This window comes from Camelina sativa, chromosome 16 (assembly GCF_030686135.1).
Source record: "Camelina sativa cultivar CO46 ecotype springtype chromosome 16, ASM3068613v1".
In the NCBI taxonomy this organism is placed as follows: domain Eukaryota; kingdom Viridiplantae; phylum Streptophyta; class Magnoliopsida; order Brassicales; family Brassicaceae; genus Camelina; species Camelina sativa.
The window spans coordinates 20,962,595-20,988,644 of NC_141895.1; the positions used below are offsets into that span (position 1 = coordinate 20,962,595).

At 37.4% G+C, this 26,050-nt stretch overlaps 8 protein-coding genes and 1 pseudogene across 9 annotated transcripts; 6 read left to right on the top strand and 3 right to left on the bottom strand.

Annotated features, from left to right (window-relative positions):
* Positions 1-1,766: 1,766 nt before the first annotated feature.
* Positions 1,767-3,076, top strand: LOC104750999 (uncharacterized). The gene is made up of 5 exons (XM_010472860.3): positions 1,767-2,219; positions 2,298-2,412; positions 2,507-2,588; positions 2,707-2,758; positions 2,853-3,076. Exons 1-5 carry the CDS (start codon positions 1,866-1,868, stop codon positions 2,913-2,915), a joined length of 666 nt encoding a protein of 221 aa, XP_010471162.2. The 5' UTR covers positions 1,767-1,865; the 3' UTR covers positions 2,916-3,076.
* On the bottom strand, positions 3,015-5,190 carry LOC104750998 (pentatricopeptide repeat-containing protein At1g71490 pseudogene; annotated as a pseudogene). The gene has a single exon (XR_015583727.1). The product of XR_015583727.1 is annotated as a pentatricopeptide repeat-containing protein At1g71490 pseudogene (transcript).
* A 148-nt stretch (positions 5,191-5,338) lies between these two features.
* LOC104751000 (uncharacterized) lies at positions 5,339-7,216 on the top strand. The gene is made up of 3 exons (XM_010472861.3): positions 5,339-6,152; positions 6,476-6,736; positions 6,824-7,216. Exons 1-3 carry the CDS (start codon positions 5,727-5,729, stop codon positions 7,010-7,012), a joined length of 876 nt encoding a protein of 291 aa, XP_010471163.1. The 5' UTR covers positions 5,339-5,726; the 3' UTR covers positions 7,013-7,216.
* Positions 7,217-8,456: 1,240 nt separating this feature from the next.
* On the top strand, positions 8,457-9,174 carry LOC104751001 (ethylene-responsive transcription factor ERF020-like). The gene has a single exon (XM_010472862.3). It carries the CDS (start codon positions 8,506-8,508, stop codon positions 8,950-8,952), a length of 447 nt encoding a protein of 148 aa, XP_010471164.1. The 5' UTR covers positions 8,457-8,505; the 3' UTR covers positions 8,953-9,174.
* A 346-nt stretch (positions 9,175-9,520) lies between these two features.
* Positions 9,521-12,533, top strand: LOC104751002 (putative serine/threonine-protein kinase At1g09600). Its single transcript, XM_010472863.3, has 7 exons — positions 9,521-10,187; positions 10,289-10,573; positions 10,666-10,983; positions 11,065-11,292; positions 11,386-11,486; positions 11,563-11,935; positions 12,018-12,533. Exons 1-7 carry the CDS (start codon positions 9,723-9,725, stop codon positions 12,222-12,224), a joined length of 1,977 nt encoding a protein of 658 aa, XP_010471165.1. The 5' UTR covers positions 9,521-9,722; the 3' UTR covers positions 12,225-12,533.
* Positions 12,534-12,848: 315 nt separating this feature from the next.
* On the top strand, positions 12,849-15,861 carry LOC104753782 (lysine histidine transporter-like 5). Its single transcript, XM_087490366.1, has 8 exons — positions 12,849-13,061; positions 13,347-13,528; positions 13,804-14,187; positions 14,296-14,692; positions 14,787-14,892; positions 14,962-15,053; positions 15,141-15,209; positions 15,306-15,861. Exons 1-8 carry the CDS (start codon positions 13,035-13,037, stop codon positions 15,402-15,404), a joined length of 1,356 nt encoding a protein of 451 aa, XP_087346492.1. The 5' UTR covers positions 12,849-13,034; the 3' UTR covers positions 15,405-15,861.
* Positions 15,862-17,242: 1,381 nt separating this feature from the next.
* LOC104751003 (glucuronoxylan 4-O-methyltransferase 3-like) lies at positions 17,243-18,721 on the top strand. The gene is made up of 2 exons (XM_010472864.3): positions 17,243-17,713; positions 17,910-18,721. The coding sequence occupies exons 1-2, from the start codon at positions 17,414-17,416 to the stop codon at positions 18,501-18,503; spliced, it is 894 nt and encodes a 297-aa protein (XP_010471166.1). The 5' UTR covers positions 17,243-17,413; the 3' UTR covers positions 18,504-18,721.
* Positions 18,647-20,932, bottom strand: LOC104751004 (GDSL esterase/lipase At1g71691). The gene is made up of 5 exons (XM_010472865.3): positions 20,575-20,932; positions 20,312-20,433; positions 19,452-19,694; positions 19,116-19,365; positions 18,647-19,030 (listed from the first exon to the last, which is right to left on the bottom strand). The coding sequence occupies exons 1-5, from the start codon at positions 20,888-20,890 to the stop codon at positions 18,807-18,809; spliced, it is 1,155 nt and encodes a 384-aa protein (XP_010471167.2). The 5' UTR covers positions 20,891-20,932; the 3' UTR covers positions 18,647-18,806.
* A 924-nt stretch (positions 20,933-21,856) lies between these two features.
* LOC104751005 (agamous-like MADS-box protein AGL12) lies at positions 21,857-24,382 on the bottom strand. Its single transcript, XM_010472867.3, has 7 exons — positions 24,032-24,382; positions 23,828-23,933; positions 22,921-22,982; positions 22,722-22,821; positions 22,585-22,626; positions 22,398-22,439; positions 21,857-22,204 (listed from the first exon to the last, which is right to left on the bottom strand). Exons 1-7 carry the CDS (start codon positions 24,211-24,213, stop codon positions 22,103-22,105), a joined length of 636 nt encoding a protein of 211 aa, XP_010471169.1. The 5' UTR covers positions 24,214-24,382; the 3' UTR covers positions 21,857-22,102.
* Positions 24,383-26,050: the final 1,668 nt, after the last annotated feature.

Consider the following 26,050-nt stretch of genomic DNA (forward strand, 5'->3'; position numbering starts at 1 on the left):
TATCTTGGAAATCTAAGAAACAAGAGATAGTCTCGATGAGCTCTGCAGAATCTGAATATAGAGCGATGAGCAAAGCTACCAAGGAGTTGCTCTGGTTCACATACATTTTGAAGGCATTGCGGATTCCTTTCACTTATCCAGCCTATTTGTATGGTGACAACACCACAGCTCTTCACATTGCTAAACATTCCGTTTATCATGAACGCACAAAACATATAGAGTTTGACTATCACAAGGTTAGAGAAGCAATCGAAGATGGCGTTCTCAAGACTATGTTTGTGCGTACAGACAATCAGTTGGCTGATATTTTAACAAAGGCTCTTCATCCAGCTCCTTTCAGAGATAATATTCGCAAGATGGGAGTTATCAATATCTACTCACCTCCATCTTGAGGGGGGGGGGGGGTATTAGGAGTAAATAATTAAGCTGATTTAATATGTTTTGGTTAAGCTTAATAGATTAGATTTCCGGTTTAGATTAGTTCCGGTTTACTGTAAATGGTTGTATATAGATAAACATTGTAAAATTTGTTAGGGAATTAATGAGAAAATCATTTCACAAAATCTCTTTGCTCATGAACTCTCTATTAGATAGTGTCTTTTGTGTGTCCTGTCTCTGATACTTTGTTTATTTGTTTTTACACTCTTGTTACAGCTACAGAAACTAATGCAAATGGTACTGAAGATGAGTTTTGGGTTCGGTATCCTGCTTTGAAGGAGTTTTTGCCCAGAATGGCACGCTTTCTTGGAAACGATAATATATGAGGCTTTGCGTATCAAGGAGTTGGAGTATTGTAGCTTAAAGTTAAGCATCGTTTCTGATGTTCTGTCCTTGATGAAACCCTGATTATGAGAGAGGGATTGTTCTGGTTGTTAACTTTTTTCTTTGCAATTTTTAAATCTGTGGGACTTTGGTTCTTGTTTTTTTTTTTTTTCTTTTTTGTTGAACTCCTTTTCATTTTTGGTTGTATTGGAACTTAATTTATGTGTTTATTATATCTCTATGATTTGCACACAAAAAAAAATTATATCTCTATGATTGTTCAATATTAATGGAAATTTTGAATCATTAATTTTCTTCTTTATTTTGTTTTATTGTTAATGTTTTATCACTTTATCTATGATATTGTAATAACAAATTTGTTCGAAAATTAATATTGGAAGGTGTGTAGATGCACTAAGCTTCTAACATTTTACATTTGTATTCAGGCTGTTATAAAGGGAGGTACCTGACTGCTGAAGAGGTTTCCACAAAATTGTTTGAAAACAAATTCTGGAAAGAAAAACAAAATATTGTAAAATGTTTGCTCTTGCTTCTTTTCATGTGGATTTGTTGATAACGAACTATACAAGTACCATTTGAAATAGAGATATGTATGATTAAAAAAAAAATTAGAAACCAATCAACGTTATATACTTTTACTTTTTAATTTTTATCTAGTTTCTGTTATTTTCGATAAATTATAAATATTTTTTGATATTATAATTACTATTTATTATCAATTTTTACAAGAAGATTGATTTGATAATTCCACCAAGAAAAACACTTGAATTGATGATTATCATTTTAGTCATTTACTGCTTCTCTATAATTTTTATAGAGTTGAATTCTAATTGTTATATACTCCATAAATAAGATTACTATATATATAGTGATAATATCCATAACATTACTATTTTTTTATTAATGTTATAAATAAGGAAAAATCAATTGTTGAACATAGTTGCACTACTTGATAATCATGCGACTGACTAATTAAAATTGGTGGCCACAAATTCCAACATTGAACTCTTTTGCTTTTTCTTAATCACAAACCAAAATGAGCCACAAAAAACGAAGACATATCATATCAAGAAACAACGAAGATGAGCTTCACTGCTTCTTCGATCTCTTCTTTAACGTCTCCTTCCTCCTCACTCGTCTCTCTCAACGATCTTCCTCCCTCCTTCTTCCTCGGAACTACACTCGTCAAGCCAACAAGTCTTACTCATTCACGGCCTCTTCGATTGTCTGCATCCTTTGTTCCCGCTAAAAAAGCTGTGTCGCTGGCGACAGCTAACGATGTTGTTCCCGAAACGGCTCCGACATCAGCCTCAGAGGTTGTCTCCAGCTTCTACGCCGCTATTAACGTCCATGATTTATCCTCTGTCACAGACCTCATCGCTCAAAACTGCGTCTATGAGGATCTTGTCTTCTCATCCCCCTTCGTTGGCCGGAAGGTGAAACTCTGATGAACCAACCTATCTTTTTTCATTATTTTTTGTCCTCAGAGCCTGATCTTGATAAATCCATGACAGGCAATTCTTGATTTCTTCGGAAAATTCATTAAATCAACGAGTACAGATCTGCAATTCGTGATAGATGACATCTCAACAGAGGACTCATCAGCTGTTGGAGTTTCATGGCATTTAGGTTATTTTCTAAACTCTCTAAACACACCTAACGTCTCATTTAAGGCATTTTACCCTTAAAAAAACAGACTTCTTTGTGATTTAAACCATTACAGAGTGGAAGGGAAAGAATTTTCCATTTAGCAAAGGTTGCAGCTTTTACCGGCTAGAAGTGATTGATGGCAAGAGACAGATTGTGTAAGCACCACTCCTCTTCTCTACACAACTTTCCTGCTGCTACTACTACAGTTGACTTGACAGTAATGCCAATTTTTCTTGCTGGGCGACACATTTGCTTCTCGGTTTTTGTCTGCAGATATGGAAGGGACTGCGTTGAGCCTGCAATCAAACCTGGAGAATCAGTTCTGGTAACATGAGCTACTATTAATTTTGATTGTGTGGATGTGTTTGAAATTGCAGAGGTAGTGCAGATTTTCTACATCTTCTCGCATTTGTATTCAGGCTGCTATAAAGGGAGTTACCTGGCTGCTTCAGAAATTTCCTCAACTGGCTGACCAATTCTGATGTAATTATAAAGCTTGTGCTTGGTGAAGCGAATGAGCTCGGAAATATAAGTTTTCCTTGTGGTGTATAGAAATACAGCGGCAGCAATCCCCACAATTGTCAAATTTGTGCTTATATATATTAGAACCATTCGTGTATATAGAATGTGCTATTAACTAAAATAACTCTCCAGTTGATCATCCTCAGATCAGATAAAAAAGGAAGATGTGATCCAGAGGGTCACCTTAACCTATTTCTTGAAGAAGTTCTTCATCTGCTGATTCTGAAATTTGCTCCTCACTAATGGCATAACCATCAGTGTCTTTCATCAGCTGATTCAGTCCATCTAACAGACTATACGTATCACATGCTTCAGGGCTTGATGTGTCCCCCACCGAAAACAATGAAAACCCGGAATCTGTATGGATCCAAGCACAACCAGGATCTTTTTTCATACCCAAGTCCCTCATGATAGTCCTCACTTCAGAAAGCTTGCTCCAAGAACCAGCAGCTGCATACATATTTGCAATCAACACATAGTATCCCGGGTTCTCTGGCTTCATCTCTAGGAGCTTTTCTGCCGCCCATTTACCAATCTCTGTGTTCCCATGGATATGACAAGCAGTCAGTAGAGTAGCCCATGTGGCACTGGACGGCTCATATGGCATTCTGTGAATTACGTCTCTGGCATCCACCAGAAGACCTGCTCTGCCATAGAGATCAACCATACAAGAAAAGTGTTGAAGACAAGGACGTATAGCATATTCAAACTCCATCTTCATATACAGCTTATGGCCTTCCTGGACTAACTTGGAATGACTGCAGGCCGATAGAACTGCAACCATGGTTACATGGTCAGGTTTAATACCGGATCTGATCATCTCCTCGAACAGGGCCAATGCAACTCTACCTTCACCCTGAATTCCGTATCCATCTATCAGGGACGTGTATGTTACTTCGTCTCTATCGCTCATAGAGTTAGATACTCGTTTTGCAGCTACGATTTTTCCCGATTTTGCATAAACATCAACAAGGGAGTTCCAAAGCATTGTATAGTCCTTGAAGCACTTGCGCCTTAGGATGTAGCAATGAAACTCTTTCCCATGTTGCAAGTTTGCAATTCGAGCACAAAGAGGGAGAATGCTAGCAAGTGTAACAGAATTCGGCTGAAAGCCAGCAAGCATCATCTCTCTCAGCAGATGAGAGGCTTCTTCTGACCTGTTCACTTGCGCGTAACCGCAAATGATAGAGTTCCACGTACACAAACTATTTTCTTCAATCTGTTGGAACACTATAAAGGCATGCCTAAGGTCATCGCATCTCGCGTACATTGTGATCAATGTGTTTCGAACATTATCAATCCCATCATAAAAACTGCGAATTGCAAAACCGTGAATCTCTTTTCCCAGTCGTATTGCTCGTACGAGTGAGCAAGCCTTTAAACCAATAATCACAGCCACAGGATCTAAGCTCGTTGGGAAATGACTCATCCTAGAGACCAAACCCAACGCACCTACATAGTTTCCTGTATGCAAACAACCTCCAGAGATAATATTCCAAGTTATGACACTGACTTCTACACCTGAAAACCACATTTTATCGAAAAGCTCAAACGCTTCACTCCACATGCCTTCTGACGCATAACAGCTTATTACTGCATTCCAAGTGACAGCATCCCTTTCAGACATCCTATCAAACAACCTCCGAGCAACACCCACATTTCCAAATCTTTTATACATAGAAATCAATGCATTGCAGACATACAAGCTACACTTATAAGAGCTAACCTCAATGGATCCATGAACAACCCTTCCAGAAGCAAAATCTAATGTTTCACCACAGGCCTTGAGAACAGATGGATAAGTGAAGGCATCCGGTCTAATTCCTTTGCTTACCATTCTCTTGTAAGAAGCAACAGCCTCCTCAAATAGCTTGTTTTGGCATACGAAGAGATGAGTACATTCCAAGGCAAAGGATACAAAATGTGTGAGTTCTCATTAATGGACTGAGCTTCACTGTGGAGATTAAAAGCAGAGTAAAAAGCAACCAGCTTTGGGACCAAAGCAGAGTGGTATTCAACACCCGATGTAATACAGTGAGCGTGAACTTGCAGCCCTGGCAGAAATGCACGAGCATCAACGCAGGCGGATAAAAGAGAAGCAGCGGAGTTCAGAACCAGGTCACCTGAAAGTGCATAAGAATATGATTGAAGGCGAAGAAGAGAAAAGGTTTTGAAAGCATCGTGCAAATGACCGCGGCTGGCCAAATGTTCAAGAGATTTCAAAAGAATCTGCATCTATGTAACAGCATCATCCGCAGCGCGGCATATTCAAGAACTAGAACATATAGTTGGATCAAACTTCATTGAGGCATAACATCGAACACATGGTGCGCTGATCATACCATATACACACTTAAAATTGAGAGTATATATTCATAGCAGAATCGAAGATATGATTTGAGAATGAACGAGAACAGAGGTAAGAGGGACGGAAGAGATTTAAACAGACAAAGCAAAAGCAAAAGAAGACGCGCGAAAAAACGCAACGAGACTCTGAAGAAGAAGAAGACTCCATAGCTTAACTAACTTGCTTGTCATATTGGGTCAAACTACTCGGACTGAACGTTATGGGCCTTTTAATCACAGGCCCAATAACGCTAGTTTCCAAAAAAAAATATCCGAAGAAGTGAGGGCGTGTTGGCAAAATAGAAGCCCATATAAAAAAAGTGTGGCTACGCATCATCATCCTTCTTTCTTCCTTTCGTTATCCACTTAGTCCCTTTGTGTGGTCAAAATGCATTTCCCTCCATTCTCTTCTCTCACTCTCGTCCATGGCGACCACCGCATCTTCATCTCTCCCCCGTAATTACTCCTTCACACCTCCTCGTCCTCCTCCGTCTTCAATCCGCGGACCTGGAACGTTGCCGCTCTACCTCCGCCGTAACCGCCGATTAGCTCTAACCTACCGATTGGATCAGAATTCGAAGCAGAGGAGTGGTGTTGGAAACATCAGATGCGAGGCGACGGAGGTTTCATCATCATCTTCTTCTTCTTCTTCGTCTGTTTCCTCACCTGGAAGAAATTGGGTGCCGGTTGTGCCGTTATCAGCGCTTCCTAAAGGTGAACGACGAGTTGTTATTCAAGACGATGAGACGATATTGTTGCTTTGGTATAAGAACGATGTGTTTGCGATTGAGAATCGTTCTCCAGCTGAAGGAGCTTATAGCGAAGGACTTCTCAACGCTAGACTCACTCAGGTCTCTTCGTCTTTTTATAATTTGATGTTTCTTTTGTCGTTCGGAATGGAATTTTTAGCAGATAGGTGTTTGTGAAAATGCTTGACTGAGTTAGTTAGTGTGACAGCTTTAGGAAACGAAGTTTATGAGACAGATATCTTTAGCTCCTTAATCTAACACATGACTTGAGTTGCTTTTAAATCTAGGTTGAGTTCATATGGACCAAGTTAATCAACGTAAATTGGTTTTGCACATTACATTCTAGGATTCAACTGTTGCTATAATGTATCCGGGTTTTGGTTTCTCTAACGGTAAGTGATCTCTGTTTTTGGCAATTACAACAGGATGGTTGCATTGTGTGCCCAGCAACGGAAAGTACATTTGATCTTAGAACTGGAGAGATCCGGGAATGGTACCCAAAAAACCCGGTTCTAAGAGTGTTGACACCTGCACTGAGGAAACTATTTGTATACCCTGTCAAATATGATGAAGAAAACATCTACATCAGCATTAGAAACAGCGGGAAAGCAGAGGCAGCTGCTGAGATTGTCTTTAGTGGAAAAGCTCAGCCTGGGCTGACAGCAACAAATGTCAATGTAGACGAGGTAAAAACAATTTGCTGATAGACGTCGAATGTAAAAACCTGTTTCATCTTGGGGAAAGAGTGATATGATGAATTTTGTGATTCACAGGTGAGAATGGTGGTGGACGAGGGTTCACAAGGATTTGGTTTCACGGTGAAGAACGAAATAATAAACGGGAAGGCGGCAGTGATAGGATTCTTGCTGCTGTTAGATTTTGAGCTATTGACAGGTAAAGGTCTATTGAAGGGAACAGGGTTCTTGGACTTCCTTTACTCTGCTTCAGATGCTTTCAAGTAGAGAATATTATTACATCGTTGGTCTGGTTTTGCTTGCCTCGTTTGGTGCAATTTGCCGATAATCAAAAAAAAAATACTTCTGTAGACATCCCACCATGTCTTAGTATATAGAGATGGCTTATGCTCTGTCTTTGTTTGTGTGTTTACCCTCTTATACGAGATTCTTTCTTCCCCGTGAGTTAATAATATTATAATTTTCAATCAAGATATATTCAACTCAAATATGATCGACCTGTCACCTTTGTAGCAAGATTTAGGAATAATGCTTTGTGTAGTAAAAGAAGAAAGGAATATCTCTTTTGTAGCTAAAATAGATAAGATAGTGAAGGAGAGAGTTACGTGCATTGCATTCAAATTGGGTTGCTCCTGTCCAATCCAAAGGTGAGAACTGAGTGATTCCGTGTGCTGCGGAATCTTAGTTATAGTTTTGTGTACCATTAACAAAATGAACTTAAGAGTCCACAAATCCATTTTCGGTGTGGAAAGCGAGACAAGGACAAAATAAACCTTTTCTGTCTTCTAGTCAAACAAGAAGGCCAAGAAAAGAGCACCCCCGTTTAAGACTATTCGGTGACGTCACGCCTGATGGAATTGTAAGAGAGAGAGAGAGAGGCAAGTCTCATGTTTTCTTTTTCAAGTGTCAGCACGTGATGTCGTGATGAAACTTGTGTGTGTGTATTTTATTTTTATTGATATAGGTCATCGATGATATGATGAGTCTCATCTCATCTCATTACAGGCTTAGGCTACATCTAGTTTTGTTTACCACGAATATATCTATTTTAATTTTTGATATCATGTACTGTATATCTTAAATATAAAAGCATGATTCTGATTAGCAGCAATTTAAAAGTTGGTAATCCATCCACACTGCACATCGATGGTCATTGGTCTACCAAGGTATATAGAACTAATAAATGATGAATTTTGCATCAATTTGTTTTCGAATAAGTGTTTTTTGTTTGAGATATTTCTTAAATTTCAAGCTTTTTTGTAGTTTAACCGTTTATTTAACATTCGACGTAAAATGGAGAAAAAATTAAAATTAGTTTACATTTTACAATTTTAGATCCGCAACTAACTCACCACCAATCATCTCATAAGTAATGTCTACAATGATCCATATTACCCACCGCTTTTAATATACGTTGAAAATTCATTTATTTATCCAAATGGGGTATTTAGTTGATGTAAACCTCAACAACTTGTGATGCTTGAAAACATGACTAGAAGCCTCCAAAGACCCCAAAAATGAAAACTATAATAGAAAACGTCAACCAGTGCGAGCCACATGGCCAAATCACATATTCACCTGGTCATACTTTGACCATATATTATTAGTTTTTTTCTTCATAACCCAATTAAAAGTTATTATACATTTCATACGATTTTATATTCCCATCCAACTCTAGACCACTTCCTGTAACGTATTTATATACAACACTTCCTCTCATGATCATATAATATCATCTTCACATCCAGCCAAAAAAAAAAATGGATTTATCAAGAGACGCCGGAGAAACTTATCAGAGCACATATAAAGGTATCCGTCGTCGGAAATGGGGAAAATGGGTATCGGAGATTCGTGTTCCGGGAACCCGCCAACGTCTCTGGTTAGGCTCTTTCTCGACAGCTGAAGGCGCTGCCGTAGCCCACGACGTTGCTTTTTACTGCTTGCACCGACCATCAACCCTCGAAGACGAAGCTTTTAACTTCCCTCACTTGCTCCCAACCTCCCTCGCTTCCACCACATCTCCTAAATCCATCCAAAAAGCTGCTTCTGACGCTGGCATGGCCGTGGACGCCGGATACAACCTAAACAACGACGGTGCTGTGTCTGGTAGCGGTGGCTGTGAAGATGGATCGTCAACGACGAACATGGAAGACGAGAGTGAACTTAGCATCTCCGTGTACGATTATTTGGAAGACGATCACGTTTGAGTACGTTTTTAGCAGTTAATACAGGAAGGTTAGGATTTGCTTAGGTTTTATTATTTTCTGTTACACTTCTGATTCATTCTTCCCCCAAGTGAGCTCTCATATCTCGGGCTTCTTTTTCTTATGATGTTAGTTATATACCCAAATAGCTCAACCGGTTAGAAATGTTGTTTTGGTGTTTTAATATCCGAGTTTGAGTTGATTGTTCTGTTTTGATAGGGATCATTTACATTTTGCAGACGTAAACTACACAAAGCACTCTTATATATACACACGTGTTTAGAACAACAAATCACGACAAAATAATGATTATGAAAATTCTCGTACTCGTATTATGTTCAACACCAAAAGTAAAGGTTGTCGGGCCTTACGTACAATCAAGAATAGGCCCAGTTTATGAAATTATTGAGACCCAATTATGACCGGAAGGAGAAAAAAGAGAAAAAGAAAATGAAATCAGACAGTGAAAGGTCGTTGACCTATTCCGTTCCTCCTCATCATTTGAATCTAGATTCTAGAAAAAAATAAGGGAGTTATAAACATTAAGTGGTACGCACGTTCCAGTTTCTCTATGACAACAACAAACTCACAAAAACGTGAGAGAGACAACAACAGCAACAACAAAAAACGAAAGTTTTTTTTTTTGGTCGCCGACCATATCAACCAGACCAGAGTCGTAGAAAGATAGATAGATAGATAAAATTAAGCAAATCGGCAAAAACATATTTTTCCCCATTAAGTAGGAGTTTGGAGTGGTCCGTTTTGTTTTTGTAATGGGTTGTATTTGCGCCACCGCACGTTCCCCTAGCGCCGCCGTTACCGATAAAGACCTATTAGATTCGAGCAAATCAATCCTTCAACTCATACCTCATCCTCCACCGTCGTCGTCTTCGTCTTCATCGAAAAAGGAAGGTTCTTTCACACGTACGACTTCGGCAGCTTCAGTCACCATTTTGGTTAATGGTTACCCTGTGGCGCGTCGTCCCTCCACGTCATCATCTGATCGAAACAGTACCAAACCGATGGTTGTTGTTGGAGCTCCTACCAGAAACCCTACTAGAAGAGTCGTTACTGCTATACCCGTTGCGCAGCCGATACATCAGCAGCCGGGTCGTGTGGCCAGCAATAAAACGGAACTCACCGGCGTAGAATGGCCCTCTTGGTTGGCTTCTGTTGCGGGTGAAGCCATTAAAGGATGGGTTCCTCGTTGCGCAGAGTCTTTTGAGAAGTTGGACAAAGTTAGTAGTTTGATCTTCTCTGTTTTCTTTCGTTTTCTGACCTGTGTGATCCTCTAAGATGTCTTAAATAACAACTTATGTTGTTTGTGTCTTGGGTATAGATTGGACAAGGGACTTACAGCAGCGTGTACAAAGCTAGAGACTTGGAAACGGGGAAGATTGTGGCGATGAAGAAGGTTAGGTTTGTGAACATGGATCCAGAGAGTGTCCGGTTTATGGCTAGGGAGATTCTTATTCTTCGTAAACTTGACCACCCAAATGTTATGAAGCTTGAAGGTTTAGTCACGTCTAGACTCTCAGGTAGTCTTTACCTTGTCTTTGAGTATATGGAACATGATCTCGCAGGTCTAGCGGCAACTCCTGGAATCAAATTCTCTGAACCTCAGGTATTATTACATATTGTATTTTCCTAGAGACTTAAAAGTTTGGAAAATTTTGAAGTGAGAACTGAGAAGAGAGTCTTGTTTTGTTTTTGCAGATCAAGTGCTATATGCAACAATTGTTCCGTGGACTTGAACATTGCCACAGACGAGGTATTCTACACCGTGATATTAAGGGATCAAATCTACTGATTAACAACGAAGGTGTCTTGAAGATTGGTGATTTCGGATTGGCGAACTTTTATCGGGGTGATCGAGATTTGCAGCTGACCAGTCGTGTTGTAACCTTATGGTACAGAGCACCTGAGCTGTTACTTGGTGCCACTGAGTATGGACCAGCAATAGACCTGTGGAGTGCTGGTTGCATTCTCACTGAGCTCTTCGCTGGAAAGCCTATTATGCCAGGACGCACAGAAGTAAGAGAACTCTCTTATTCAGATTCAGATTCTGATTCTTAGAAACACAGCTTGCTGAGATCATTATCCTTTGCTTCTCAGGTGGAGCAGATGCACAAGATCTTTAAGCTATGTGGTTCACCTTCGGAAGATTACTGGAGAAGAGCAACACTACCACTAGCAACAAGCTTTAAACCTAGTCATCCTTACAAGGCTGTCCTTGCTGAAACCTTTAAGCATTTCCCTGCATCAGCTCTGATGCTTATCAATAAGCTACTGGCTATAGAACCTGAGAAACGTGGATCAGCTGCTTCTACCTTGAGGAGTGAAGTAATAATATATTGATACTAACCATAAATCCATGTTTCTTAAATAAGTTTACAAACTTTTCAATGACCAGTTTTGAATTTTCTTCTGTTACAGTTCTTCACCACTGAGCCACTCCCTGCTAATCCATCAAACTTACCAAGATACCCACCAAGCAAGGAACTTGATGCTAAGCTTCGTAATGAAGAAGCAAGAAGGTGAAAAAGCTACATTACATCTTCATTCACTGGTTCTTTTCTTGAGGGGTTTCTTATGAATCTTTTTTGGTTGCAGGCTAAGGGCAGAGGATAGCAAGAGAAGAGGAGGAGAAACAGTGACAAGAGGACGGCCAAAGGATCTTAAAACTGCCCAGACACCTGAGTTTATGGCAGCAGGGCAGTCCAAAGTCACATGCATAAGCCATAAGTTTAAAACAGATGAGGAAGGTGGAACCGGGTTTAGGATTGAACCACCAAGAAGAGGGATTCAGCAGAATGGTAAAGCACATGCTTCTTCAATGGTTCACCCAACAGTGGCTGGTAAAGAATGGAACAGAGGTGGGAGCATGAAAAGGCAAACTAATGCAGAGCTCAAGTCTAGAATATCTCAAACAGGAGACTTGTCTGGTGAATCTTATAGGAGAGATTCCAACAGAGATTACTCAACAGTAAGCCCCGTTTCTCTCCCTATTTACTTATTTAGTGTACCTTAAGGTATGTAACTGTTGAGTTGTTTTGGGGGGTGGTCAGGGAAACGCGCCAAGGAAAAACAGAATCCATTACTCAGGACCATTGATGCCTCCTGGTGGAAATCTTGAAGATTTGCTCAAAGAGCACGAGAAGCAGATCCAACAAGCTGTCCGAAAAGCCCGTGTTGAAAAGTCTGCATCAAGGAAAAACCAAGGTTTAACAACAGGACAACAGCAGCAGAGATACACAGGAAGAAATGCTCGGTAGCTAAAAAAAAAAAAGGAACATCAAAGAAGAAATATTAAACAACAATACATAGCTTATGTTTTGAGGTTGATCATCAAGCCATGGAACTCATAAGCGTTTTTGTTCTGTCTCTTTCTGTGCGTGAAGCCAGGGATTGATGCAATGTATAGTCCATTTGTTTCTTAGACCAACAAGAGTGGCCACACTATAATATCAAACTTCCTTTTTGTACATACCCAATGGTCATTATTGAGTTGAGTCAAGCAACAAACATGTATTTGCAAGTGAAGTCTTCCCAAGTGCCAAAAAGAAAAAAAAAAAGTCTTCTATGATACTAACTGGCTCAGTCCCAAGATTTCCATATTAACCTGTGTATTTTTATGAATATTTCTCATTTAAAATTGTTATACAATTTATTTGTGGACCTTATTTTTAAAAAATTTCATAAACAAAAAAAGGTCTTATAGAAATGTGGGAAAGCTGGAACATCGGGACGAGTAAGGCTAGAAATGAGGGTAAAGGAGAAAATATCTGAAAGAAAAAATTAATAGGAAGAGACCAGAGTCGTTGGATTTGTGAGTGACTTTTTTAAGTTGTGGGATTGTTTTGAATTGTTTTATTTTGAATTGTTTTATTTACTTCTCTATATAAACAAACACACATCACTTGTTTGTAATCCTCATTAAACCAGTAAATTACTCTTCTCTCTTTTTTTTTTCCTTCTTTTTTTTTGTTTTCTTTTCTATACATATTGTAACAAAAAATAAATACAATTTCTTGTATCTTATTTTTTATTTTTGTGAAATATATTAAAGAAAACACAAGACAAGAATGACATACGACGTACCTCTTCCAGCGGTAAGTATGCTTTGTCTGTAACTCTCTTTTTTTTTTCTTTTTTTTTCATTCTTATGGCAAGAGTGTGGAGTTTTGGTCCGATTTGTCTTTTCACTAATTAAGTTTAGATCACATGAATAATGTAGTTTCATCAATGAGGCTCTAACATTTTTATCAGATTTTTCATTTCCTCACTTTTGTTACATTTTCCTGTGAAAAAAAACAAAATGTAACGTTAATCGCTTTTAGTGCTTATTTATTCAACATTCACATTCCTATATTTACCATGACACAAATCTTGATCAGGGTGATGAGGAGAACAAAGGAAAATCAACGGACAAAAATAATAGGGAAATGGATTACAACGATTGGTTACCAGTCACAGCGTCTAGAGAGGCCAAATGGTATTACTCCGCCTTCCACAATGTCACGGCCATGGTCGGCGCTGGAGTTCTTGGTCTCCCTTTCGCCATGTCACAACTTGGATGGTAGTTTTTTTTGTTTGTTTTGATAATCTTTTGTCTTCTTCATAAGCAGCCCCGTCTCAAAAAAAAAAAAATTGTCCCTAAGCATATAAGTTTTTAGGACCCTTTTCAACATAATTTGTTTTTTCTTTTTTTTGTCTGGTCCCCCATTTGCTTAGTGTTTTTTTGAATTGTTTTATTTGTCCCATGGCCAATGCCCCTCTCGCCCTAGGTATGAGCCGGGGCTGTTCATAAGATAAAGTACTACTAACTGACGATAACATTTGATTATGTAACAGGGCACCTGGACTTATTGCGATTATAATGTCATGGGCTATAACATTCTACTCGTTGTGGCAAATGGTGAATTTGCACGAAGCAGTTCCCGGGAAACGGTTAGACCGTTACCCCGAGCTAGGCCAAGAAGCTTTCGGGCCTAGGCTAGGTTACTGGATCGTCTTGCCACAACAGCTTCTGGTGCAGATCGCTTCCGACATAGTCTACAACGTGACCGGAGGCAAATCGCTTAAGAAATTTGTTGAGCTTCTCTTTCCTAATCTCGAACATATCCGTCAGACTTATTACATTTTAGGATTCGCCGCCCTCCAACTTGTGCTCTCTCAATCTCCTGATTTCAACTCGATCAAGATCGTGTCTCTCCTCGCCGCCCTCATGTCTTTCCTGTATTGTCACCAAACCCAACCTAAAACAAGACAAAAGATTTACGTTTTGTTTTGTGATCTATACCTAAGGAAACTTGTTTTTTTTTTTTTTTTTTTTTTTTGTTGCAGTTACTCGATGATAGCGTCCGTAGCGTCAATAGCTAAAGGAACGCAACACCGTCCGTCAAGTTACGGCGTCAGAGGAGACACGGTGGCTTCAATGGTCTTTGATGCATTTAACGGCATTGGAACCATAGCGTTTGCGTTTGCTGGACACAGTGTAGTGCTTGAGATACAAGCCACTATTCCTTCAACACCTGAAGTCCCTTCCAAGAAACCAATGTGGAAAGGAGTTGTCGTGGCTTACGTAATCGTCATTATTTGTTACCTCTTTGTGGCTATCTCCGGTTATTGGGCTTTTGGTGTTCATGTTGAGGATGATGTTCTCATTTCCTTAGAGAGACCAGTTTGGCTTATAGCTGCTGCTAATTTCATGGTTTTTATCCATGTCATTGGAAGTTATCAGGTCTAGTTTTTTTTTTTTTTTTTTTTTTAATATATCTTTTGTTCCCTTAAGAAAAAAGTTTCTCCAACTTTGAGTACAATGATCATCTTGACAGGTTTTTGCTATGACCGTGTTTGACACCATAGAGTCGTATCTTGTGAAGACACTGAAATTCACTCCTTCAGCAATGCTGCGTCTAGTGGCACGTAGTACATATGTTGGTTAGTACTCATTTAGCTTCTTTTTTTTAACCTGGAGAAATGGAAACTGAGATTTCTTGGTTTGTGCAGCATTGATTTGTCTGGTAGCAGTTTGTATCCCCTTTTTCGGAGGTCTTTTAGGGTTCTTCGGTGGCCTCGTCTTCTCATCAACCTCATACTTCGTAAGTCACCATAGACAAATAGATTTAGTTCTTTTACAAACATTAGATTATAAAGATGGATAATGAGGACCTTTTTTAAATTTTCAGTTGCCTTGCATTATATGGTTGATCATGAAGCGACCAAAAAGATATAGTTTCCATTGGTTTTGCTCTTGGGTTAGTCTTTCTTTCTTGATACAACAAGTCTCTCTCAGTCACAAGCTAATTAACCCAATAAACTCTTTATTAATCCGTTTGTTTAACTAACAACAGCTAGCAATAGTCGTTGGGATCTCGATAGCAATTCTTGCACCCATTGGAGGAATGAGACACATTATCCTTTCAGCAAGAACCTACAAGCTCTTCTCATAGACTTTTTTTAGATAAAGCCCTGCAATAACCATTGCACCAAACTTACAAAAAAGTCTTTTACCTTTTAAAATTTTAAAGTAGCAGTCTTAGTTGGGAAACAAATATAGTTAGATATTTGATTATTTTTGGCTTCTCGTTTCTTTTTTTTTTTATAAACCATTCCATCAAGAACTGCCTTCCCAATTGATGTGAAGGCTCTACGGCGCTTTGGCCTGAGGCTGTGACGGATGATGTTCTCTCTAAGCCGTCATGTAAAATCACCAAAAAAAAAAAGGAACACCATACACATTATGTGGTCAACCTCAGGCTCTGAACTTAGGTTTTTGGTTTTTTTGCATATTTTGTTTTAAAGTCTATAGATTTTCTATAGCAGGTAAAAAGCCTAAACGGCTGTATCAGAAGTTTTTGATTTTGGATTGTAATAAAACATCTGAATAATGAGATTGGCTTTTCCGTTTTCCTGGTGTTGACCACCCCCAAAAAAAAGTTGCAAAACAGAGATGTACATGTAAAACAGAGAAGCGCATAAGATGAAAATACCTGAAATATGATTCTGCCATGGTTAAAAGAAAAGAATAAAACAAATTTTGCCAAATGGCCACACCCAAAGTTGCCCCGAGTATATTCCTAAGAACAGAAACGTATTCGTATTCAGAAAAATGAAGAAGCTTTATGCAGTCCTCAATATTTCTATCTTGCTTGCAGTGCAATCAACTCATAGCTGCCACAATCAGACCTTTCAACTCGAACCCTAATTTTTACCGGAGAACAGATGAAGCTTCAAGCGACGTTGCCCATCACATGTCAAGTCCGTAACAACCCCATCAGAGCTCTGCCGCCGCACCCCTAACAACACTTTGACGGCGAACTTCATCCCTTTACGCTTAATGAACAGCTTAGACTAGTAGCTTAATTTAGGTTTTTCGCTTCTAAATACTACTATATGGAGTCACTAGCAGGCCTCGGCATTCGGGTATTTCGGTTCGGGTAATTCAGATTTTCAGATTTTCGGATTTTCGGATTTTCAGGTTTAGAGGTATAGGACCCGTTCGGGTATTTCTAGACTTCGGGTTCGGATCGATTTCGGTTCGGGTATTTCGGGTTCGGATTCGGATTACCGGAAGTTCACAAAACTCAAAATTTTAGTATCTAATTTAGTCTAAATTATTCAATAATATGCAATAAATCTAAAAATTTAGAGTGTTTTTTACCCAAATTTACTAATAAACAGTTTAAATACTTCAAATTATCAAAAATATCTAAAAATCTAAAATTATTGTGAACACTTATATTATTAAAATTATAAATATTATTAATATATTACTACTATATATTAATAATGTGGGTATATTCGGATACCCGTTTGGATTTCGGTTCGGATCGGGTTCGGATTCAGGTTTTCAAATTTAGAGATTTAAAACCCGTTCGGATATTTTACAATTTCGGATACGTGTTCAGATCGGATATTCGGATCCACGTATTTTGCCGAGAGCTAGTCACTCGACTTGTGCCTTAATTACTCATAGAGATATTTGTCATTGAAATTGCACAACAGCACAAGGAAGGGTAATTACCCCAAAGAAAATATCTCAGCTAAAAAACAATTAACGGAGTTTCCTATAAACAGTGTTTTACAATTTAAAAAATGAAATTTTATTGAAAACATAACTTGACTTGTAATTTGTAATGGAGTGAAAAAAGTAGTATTGTAGTTCGTAACTGTTATATTACTCTAAAACGCTTTAACTATTTCAAACTTGGTCCTATCAGGTGATGATGACACCGACGCCTCAATTTAATTATGATACTATTATTGCTAGTATCGACGAATCAATGTAGGACACAACAACAATCAAACCAACACACATGGACAATGCTCGAAAGAAAAAGAAAAAATTAAAATCTTTTGTCTCTTTGTCCCCTTAAGTACACAAGAAACCCCCTTCAGCTGCAGTAAAAACCGTAACGTCTCTCTCTAACTCTTGAACACAATCTCTCTGCATCTCACAATGACCACTAATCTCCCATTCTCAATTACCCTGAAACACATACTCTCTAGCTTCGCATCTCTCGTCTTAATCACTCTCTTCTTCATCACCAGAACCAGTTTCTCACCGTCTTCTTCAATTCAGCCTCCGGACAACACTCTCCGGATCTCCAAGTACTCCTCCACCGGGACTAAATCACATAGCCAAGAATCCGTAAGTTGTAATAAGATCCCTCCTTCGCTTGCCGACGCTCTGATCCACTACGCCGCATCCAATGTCACTCCCCAGCAAACCCACTCCGAAATCTCCGTCACCAAGAAGGTAACTAAACACTAAACTTACATGCAATTTCAATTGTTAATTATTCCAAATCAAGAACTCAATTAGTCACTTACCCTAGTCTAATTAATCACTTGCACTAATGTTGCTACCGTAATTAAATCTTTAGTACTATAGTGTTGTTGCCGTGTTATATAAGATAGTGTGAATTGTAATGACAAAAAAAAAATTGCATCAGGTCTTAGAGAAGAAATCGCCGTGCAACTTCCTCGTGTTTGGTCTTGGTTACGACAGCTTGATGTGGTCGACGTTAAATTACGGAGGAAGAACCATTTTCTTAGAAGAAAACGAGTCATGGATCCGTCAAATCGCTGAGAAGTTCCCTTCTCTGGAATCGTACCACGTCCGGTACAATACCAAGGTAAGAGACGCGGATGCTCTGATGGCGGCGGTGAGAGATAAAGAAGAGTGCCATAACGTGTCGACTGATCCTAGGGTTTCCGCGTGCGAGCTTGCGTTGAAAGGCTTACCTGAGGTGGTTTACGAAACAGAGTGGGATTTGATAATGGTTGACGCTCCGACGGGGTTTCATGAAGAAGCTCCGGGGCGGATGACGGCGATTTATACGGCGGGGATGATGGCGAGGAGAAGGAAGGATGAAGGAGAGACGACGGATGTGTTTGTGCACGATGTGGATAGGAAAGTGGAGGATGAGTTCACAATGGCGTTTCTGTGTAGAGATTACTTGACAGAGCAAGAAGGACGGCTCCGCCATTTCACGGTGCCTAGTCACCGGAGCTATGGTGTCTCCGGTGGTAAATTATGTCCCTAATTTTATGGTTTGCTGATGCTTAAAATGGTAAGAGTATATGTCCGGAGCTCCATAGGCTTCAGAGATTAATTAGTTTGAGCTTTGGACAGTATGTATATGTTTTTTTATAATTTCATAATTGATATATTTGTTAAGAAAAGAAAAGACAAAAACAAGTAGATTGATTTGGACCGTTTGGTGACATAGTAAATGTTTTCAAAACGTCTTAAAAGGAAAAACAGATTTGACTCAAAACCTTGCAAGAAAAAAAGTTACAAAGACTTCATATTTCTTGTTGATATTCTTTATAATGGATGGTCTCTACTAATTGAGACTAGCCAGTTCCTGAATGTTGATCGGATACGCAACAGTGCGGTCACCAGCAAACGCTTTCTTTGCCATTATGAGATTAACTTTCTCCGTAGGATGAAAAGCGTCCCAAAACACATACTGATCTCTGTTAGAACAAGGCGTTTGAAAGGGAAGACAAGTGATTTGTCCTCTGTTTTTTCCTATCCCACAACATCCTTTGTCCATAGTAGTAAACCCTATATATACAACAACACACCATTATATTAGCTATCAATATTATAAGTTAGAGTGGGTTTAGCTAGTGTAGCGTTTGTTAATTACCATAAGCTGCTTGGTTAGCAACAATGTCTTCAAGCATTTGAGCGATATCGAGGTAAATGAATTTAGCATCCGGGAGATTCTGGTTGAGATTAGAGATCATTGTTTTTACGTTTGTGTTGAAAGGAAGAACGAGTTGGTTCACTTCTTCGGAGCATTTACCGTCGTTTCCTTGAGCTAGAATGCTTGGAATGCATCCCATTCTTCCAAGTCCGGCCACTACAAATTTCCTACCACCGAGATTATATAGTCTCTGCATATGCATTACCCCAAAACAAAAACAAATTTTATTACATGTTACATGTTTTCTTAGTAAGAGAGGTGTTTTTGATGTATTACGGTGAGTTGGTTGGTGTATTGTTGAACCAAGAGATCGCCGAATTGTTGGGAGTTGAATTGGCTACGGGTAGGGAAATTAGGCATCAAGTAATTGTTGAGATAGTCGTTGCTTCCCATTCCAATGAAGAACAAGCTTCGAGCCACCGAATCCGCAACGGCCACTGCACCACCGGACTTTCCCGCTATCTGATCTAACGTTGTCTCGAAGTTATGAATCTGCTGGTCGAAAGGTATGCGCCCCACCTGGCCACCAAATCATCAAACTAATCAACGTTACGTAATTAATCCTCGCATTTAGCCGCTGCATGCAACAACCATTTTTCTTGGGAACTATATGTAAATCATGAACAGATACTCATGTGATGTGACCACCACTGAAAGTAAATATTTGGTTTGATTGATTATTTTTTGTTTTTTTTTTCTTTTTCTAATCGATGATTTAACATTCTTTGAAATTAAATAAAAATCAATAATTTATAAGTTTGAAATCAAAATATGAAAAACCATTTCATTAATGATTTAACCTTCGTTGTCCTTCAATAACCAGTTTCAAATACAAGCTACGTGATTGTTAGTAAGCCGCCCTTCAAGTTATTAAAACACACAAAGAAATAAATTTGAGATTTACGTTTTTTTTTTGTAAGATCATAACAGAAATTTAGATAAACTTCAAAATCATGTAAGTGCTTACCTCTAATATAAATATTGGCTGGTTAATTATATTAGAGATACAACTTACAAGTAGATCTATTCTATTCGGGCAAACATACATTTCCTAAAACAAAGTGTATGTGTAACATGCAACCTTTTTTGGCAAGGAAATATGCAAGTTACGAATATTTTTACAAAGTTCAACTTACAAAGTTTCCCCCGGTGTCAGGAAGAATTCCGGCGGCTGCAGAAGCGTAGTTGACACCGCGAAGTACTTGATCTCCGGTAGCTTCCGAGTACGCAGGAATCAATGGCAGCCCCAATAATTGAGCTATATTATCAGTGCATGCATGCATCAATTATAACACTTCATGTATCAGCCTCATCTAAACTGTATTCATTTTTCCCCCCATTTTGAAGGAGGATAGAAAACATGTTTTGAAGAGAAAGAAGATTTTTAAAATAAACGTACCAATCCCGTCAACCATGGTTAAACCATTGCAGAACCGACCGGTCGGACCGCCATTGAAATCGATGCCGTAAGGAAAATAATTGGCTTTGGCAAAGGAAGGGATGTTATTGTTATTCCCATTGTCTATAAGAGAGTCACCGAAGATAAACAGCGCCGGCACAATGCCATCACCGCCGTTTAGGTCGACCAATGGAGGCGGAGGAGCAGAAATAGGTTCCTCAACCACAACTAGTTGGCCAGAGACACCATGAAGGAGTTGAATAACCACCGCAAGAAGAGCTGAGGAAAAGAAAAGTTGCCGGAAGTGGAAAGCCATTGTGAAGTATAGTTTTGTGTTGGGTTAATTTTTGGGGTGAAGAAAAAGATAGAATTGGACACATTTATAGACAGAGAGGGGAAGGGTTCGGTGAAGAGTAATAAATGTCTCTATCCGTCTTCTACCACACAGTAATAATAGCCAGTAGTGATGATAATCACAATAGGTATACCGTATACACATACATGTTTTGTTTCTTCATGCATGTCTACAGAATTATTCTACATTATTTTAGATCTGTAATTGTATGAGCCAAAATGTTTGAGAAACATTTTAAAATGTAGCAATTAATGTATATTGAAAACCCAAAGAATTAGATGAAAAACAAAATGTATGTATAATTTACACCCAAACTATTTCATCAAGCTCATTATGTAAAATTATCGTAAATAATACTTGTGGTTGACTGATATAGTCATATAGAGAAAAGTAAACCATGAAGATCACTTTTTTTTTTAAACAGAAAAAAACGCTGCATTTAAATTCGTCGTTATTATCAACGACGTTTAATACGCTTTCACGCTTAAATAGTGAAGCCCAATTATGTCGTAGAAGAGGGCAGAGAAAGCATCAAATAAGTCTCTTCTATTACAACTGATGGTTGAAGATTTACCGTGTCATTTAATTTCAGGGTTGACTTTAATGTTTTGACTTCTCAGATTGTGTAATAAAAAGTGGGACTTAAATAAATGGTAAGTCTTTTTAATTCCCCAATAAAATGGTAGATCGTTAAAATGTTTCCACATCTGTTTATTTTTGTTTCAAATTTCATGCCCATGATCAGTTTTGGAATCGAATCATAGAACACAAACTTTTATTTTCCATAGAATATCATTTGTCGACATTATATTTTTCATCATGGATAACAATGTACAAATTTGCACCCAAAAAAAAAAAAAAAAAAGAAAGAAAAACATTTAAATTACACTGAAAAAGAGGATAGCCTCGATCAAACCCAAAACCAAATAATCCATAAATCCAGAACATAGATAGAAACTAGAAAGAGTTTAAGTACACACCACACTTGTAGTTATTTCATGTTCACACCAACAAATGAAAAACAAGAGAGGAAAAAAAACATACAGATAGATTTTCAACTGCCTAGCAAAGTTCCACAGGCTTTACTATAATTATGTGTGATTTAACAACACTATATTAGACTTACCAAGGCTATTTAAATTCGTAAGACATAGTCTTCAAATACCCTATGGTCTAGAACTGAAATATTTCACTTGGCATGGTTAGTGGATAAGAATAGTTAGTCTCCATTGTTGCGAAGTTAGCATCTAATATGCTATTGTTGTTCTCCTCTATCTGCATTCATTTACCAACACAAAACAACATAACAAATCATTAGACAACATTTCAGCAAAAGTAATCTAAAGATCATCGTAATAGTGCGTCCTCTAGCTTTAAGAGATAATATGGATATAGTTGTACGGAAAGATCTTCAATTTCACAAAATATTCTATGAAGTAGATCAATGTTATACTAGTGATGTTGTTACCTTTTCGAGGAGATACTTATTGGTGTTTTTGAGGACTCCTTCCTTTACACACAAAAACAAAAAGAACTCGTTAAACAATCTTATGTTACAATAATTTAACTTTTTGTATTCGATTCGTATCAACCAAAATCTTGACTCATATTTAACTGGTATAAAGCTGAATATCTAATGATTTTGTTGTGCTTACCTTGTTCCTCAATGACTGAATTTCTTGAAGCATAACATCCATCTGAAAATTTGACATATAAACTGTTCTAGTCAATACTTTATTATCAATATTCTCCCTAACATATGTATGATATATATGCATTAATGGATATATACCTTAGCAGTGCGAATCTGAGAAATCCAATACTCGAGATGCTTCTCAAGCAAAAGAAGTTCTTCAAGATTCATCGCCCCATCGCCTCCTCCAAACATATACCTGAATCCATTTTATTCTATTTACATATACGTATATGCATTTATAAACCCATATCTTATTAAGGAGATAGTATGTAAATAATCAATATGTATAATATACCTTATCCCTTTCTGAAGCATCTCAATCTCTTGCTTAAGCACGTTGATCTCATCTTTTGGATCCTAGAAAAATAAAATTTATTATTAATTTGTAAGTCATAGTATTTTAAAGTATATGAAATTTTTTGGAAGATGTTGAATTCCAATTAGTGACCATATGTGCGTACACGCATATACTCAAAGAACATGAAATACGTATATGCATCAATAAAATAAAAGTAGTTCAGAGCTTGTCAATAACAACAGTTTAGGGCAACCTTTATAAAGTGGTCATAGCAACGTTTATCAAAAGGTTGTGCTGATTATAAACCAATAGTACAACTTCCTTTAAAGATGTGACTGAATAACCAAAGATATGCAAGTATTTTAAATTGTAATATGGGTACATAATTGTCTCTAAGAATCTTTTACTTTAACAGTAATTAATTTGACTTGTTTTGTTTCCACTTTTTTTACTTGCTAGTACAACGTTCCACAATATGTCAGTTTCTCACACTAGTCGTAGTCGACAAATTCAGAGAATGGGAGAGCTAGGTGCATTGAATGTTGTACTTCACTAACTATTCCATGTAGAATCGGAATCAGGTGCCCTACCTAACTTCGTGAGTATTTTAATTTCAAATCAATTAATAACGTCCAATAGAGTTTCCCTTTGCATGTCAACACGTGTTATCATTTTATAATTTATATACAAAAGTAATATAGTACTCCTATTACCTTTGCGGAACAAAAAAGACTAATTACCCCAAAATAACGAAATGGAAAGAAGTGATTAAAGACCGTTGAGCTATATACTGTTTATTTATCAACCCCAAAAATTCCAAAAAAAAATATATATATATACGTTTGATAATCAATCCCAACATAATATTAACTAGTAAAAACGGAAGAGAAAATATTAGACGTACAAGATTTGGGGGTTGAAGTTGTTCTTGAGCAGTAAAAGTAGCAGAAGAAGAACCACGACGCCCACCAGTGCACTTCATGTACTTATCAATCATTCCCTCCATCGTTCTAATGTTAAATCAAATTCCCATATATATAAATTACTCTTTCATCACATATACACACAAATACGAATATGAACACTATATATGAGATATAGTTAATACCCTTTAGTAGCGAGCTCAAAGAGCTTGCCCTGAGGAGAGAAGATCACAACACCGATCTCGGCGTCACATAGCACAGAGAGCTCCTTAGCCTTCTTGAGAAGACCAGTTCTCCTCTTGCAAAACGTCACTTGTCTGTGAACCGGGTTCTCAATCCTCTTAAGCTGAATCTTTCCACGAGCCATTTCTGATCTTTCCTTCTAACTGATGATTTAACTTTGTGGTTTGCGTTTAAATTAGGAACTTCGAACGTGAAACAACCTCCCACTAGTTTGAACTAGCTTCGAGGTTCCCCACTTAACTCTTTGGTTTCTCTGTTTCTTCGGAGAAAACTGTCAAGCTATAACCAAACCCATGCCACCTTCTTCTCTTTATATATAATCTCCATTATCATATTCTCCCACTCACTTCTCTGCTTCTTAAAGCACCTTTTTCCACATCAGCCTCATTTTCTATTATAAATCTATATATATATATGCTCATATATGTTAGTATATGTTAAGTATGCATTCATACAAAGTACATAGCTTTACATGCGAAAGCTCCATCAAAAAGCATTGTTTGTTATTTAAGGGGCTTGTATTATACTAGCCCCTTCTTCCTCTCTAGCTTGTAGTATAAATTAATTCCTAGGTTATATTTGATTGATTGATCTTACCTCCGATGTGACAGATGACCTGACATGCACTAATGTTACAAAATCCAAATCTATTCAACAATTAATCTAATAAGTTATTTGAAAGTTTTGGTGAAGAATGAAACTCGTGAAAAAAAAAAAAAAAATTTGAAGCATGACTATAACCAAAAAAAAGGAAGGTTTGAGTAGCCATGAAAAAAAAAAAAAAAAAAAACTTATGTGAAAAAATTTCAAAGGAGGCCAACAATACCAATGACCAAACATCATTTGAATAAAGAACCTACCCATCAACCGACTGTTTCCATATATATATATATATATATAAAGAAATTACTTTTTTTTGGAGAAAATATAAAAATAAATTACATGATAGTAGTTTTGCAACGGAGTGACACACAAAACACGGTGTGTAAAGAATAAAGTAATTGACAAAAATAAATAAAATAATTCACGTCCCCTTTTTATAAACAACACGTTCTAAATAAAGGATTTTGAGTTTGTATAAGAGTTCAAAAAAAAAAAATTATTTTGTTCTTTTGGTATACATCTTATGTATCATATATTCATAGTATATATTATTTGAAGAGTTAAAGAAAAGAAAAAAAAACACAGACTTTTTCTGATATTTAGTTACAAAATACTTTAAAATAAAACAATATATGTTGATCGTTTTAATAAAAAAATGTATACAGAAAATTAAATGATTTTTCCAAATAATGTTTTACATATCATTTATATGTTGGAGCTTTCTAAAGATCTTTTTCTATACCACATAGATATCCCCCCCCCCCCCCTACCACCCCAAAATATATATTTTGATTTAGAATGAATTTAACTAATTCATGGCAGTCATCCTAAAAAAAACTTATGATACATTTATCAAATAATGTTTTTATTACAAAAATATATATAATAACTATTTATTTATTTTGCATATTATTTCATATGTAAATTTAAACATCTTATATTATGAAACGGAATGAATAATAAATAGATTGGTTTAAACATCCTATATACGTTTTGTCACATTTATCGACCATAATTCTTAACCCATTTTAACCACTAAAGAACAATTAAGTGATGGCCATTAAGCCTTAAGCAAAAAAGATGGTCATTAATAAGCATACTTAGCTAATATTTAAAGAGGGTATCATGTGCATCTCCTCGTGGTGGAGAACCAATGACCTGCCCATGTTAGGTGACAATGTAGCTTTTCTTTTATTATGTGTATTTATTTACTGAATTAACACTTTTTTTTTGTTAATTGATTAAGTTAATTGTTTTTCCATTTCTAAATGTTTCTGGCCATCTTGCTTTGCCCTCTGTCTACGTAACAAACTCCTGAATCTTATTCTTCTTCAACAGTAGTACGTGGTTACTCACTT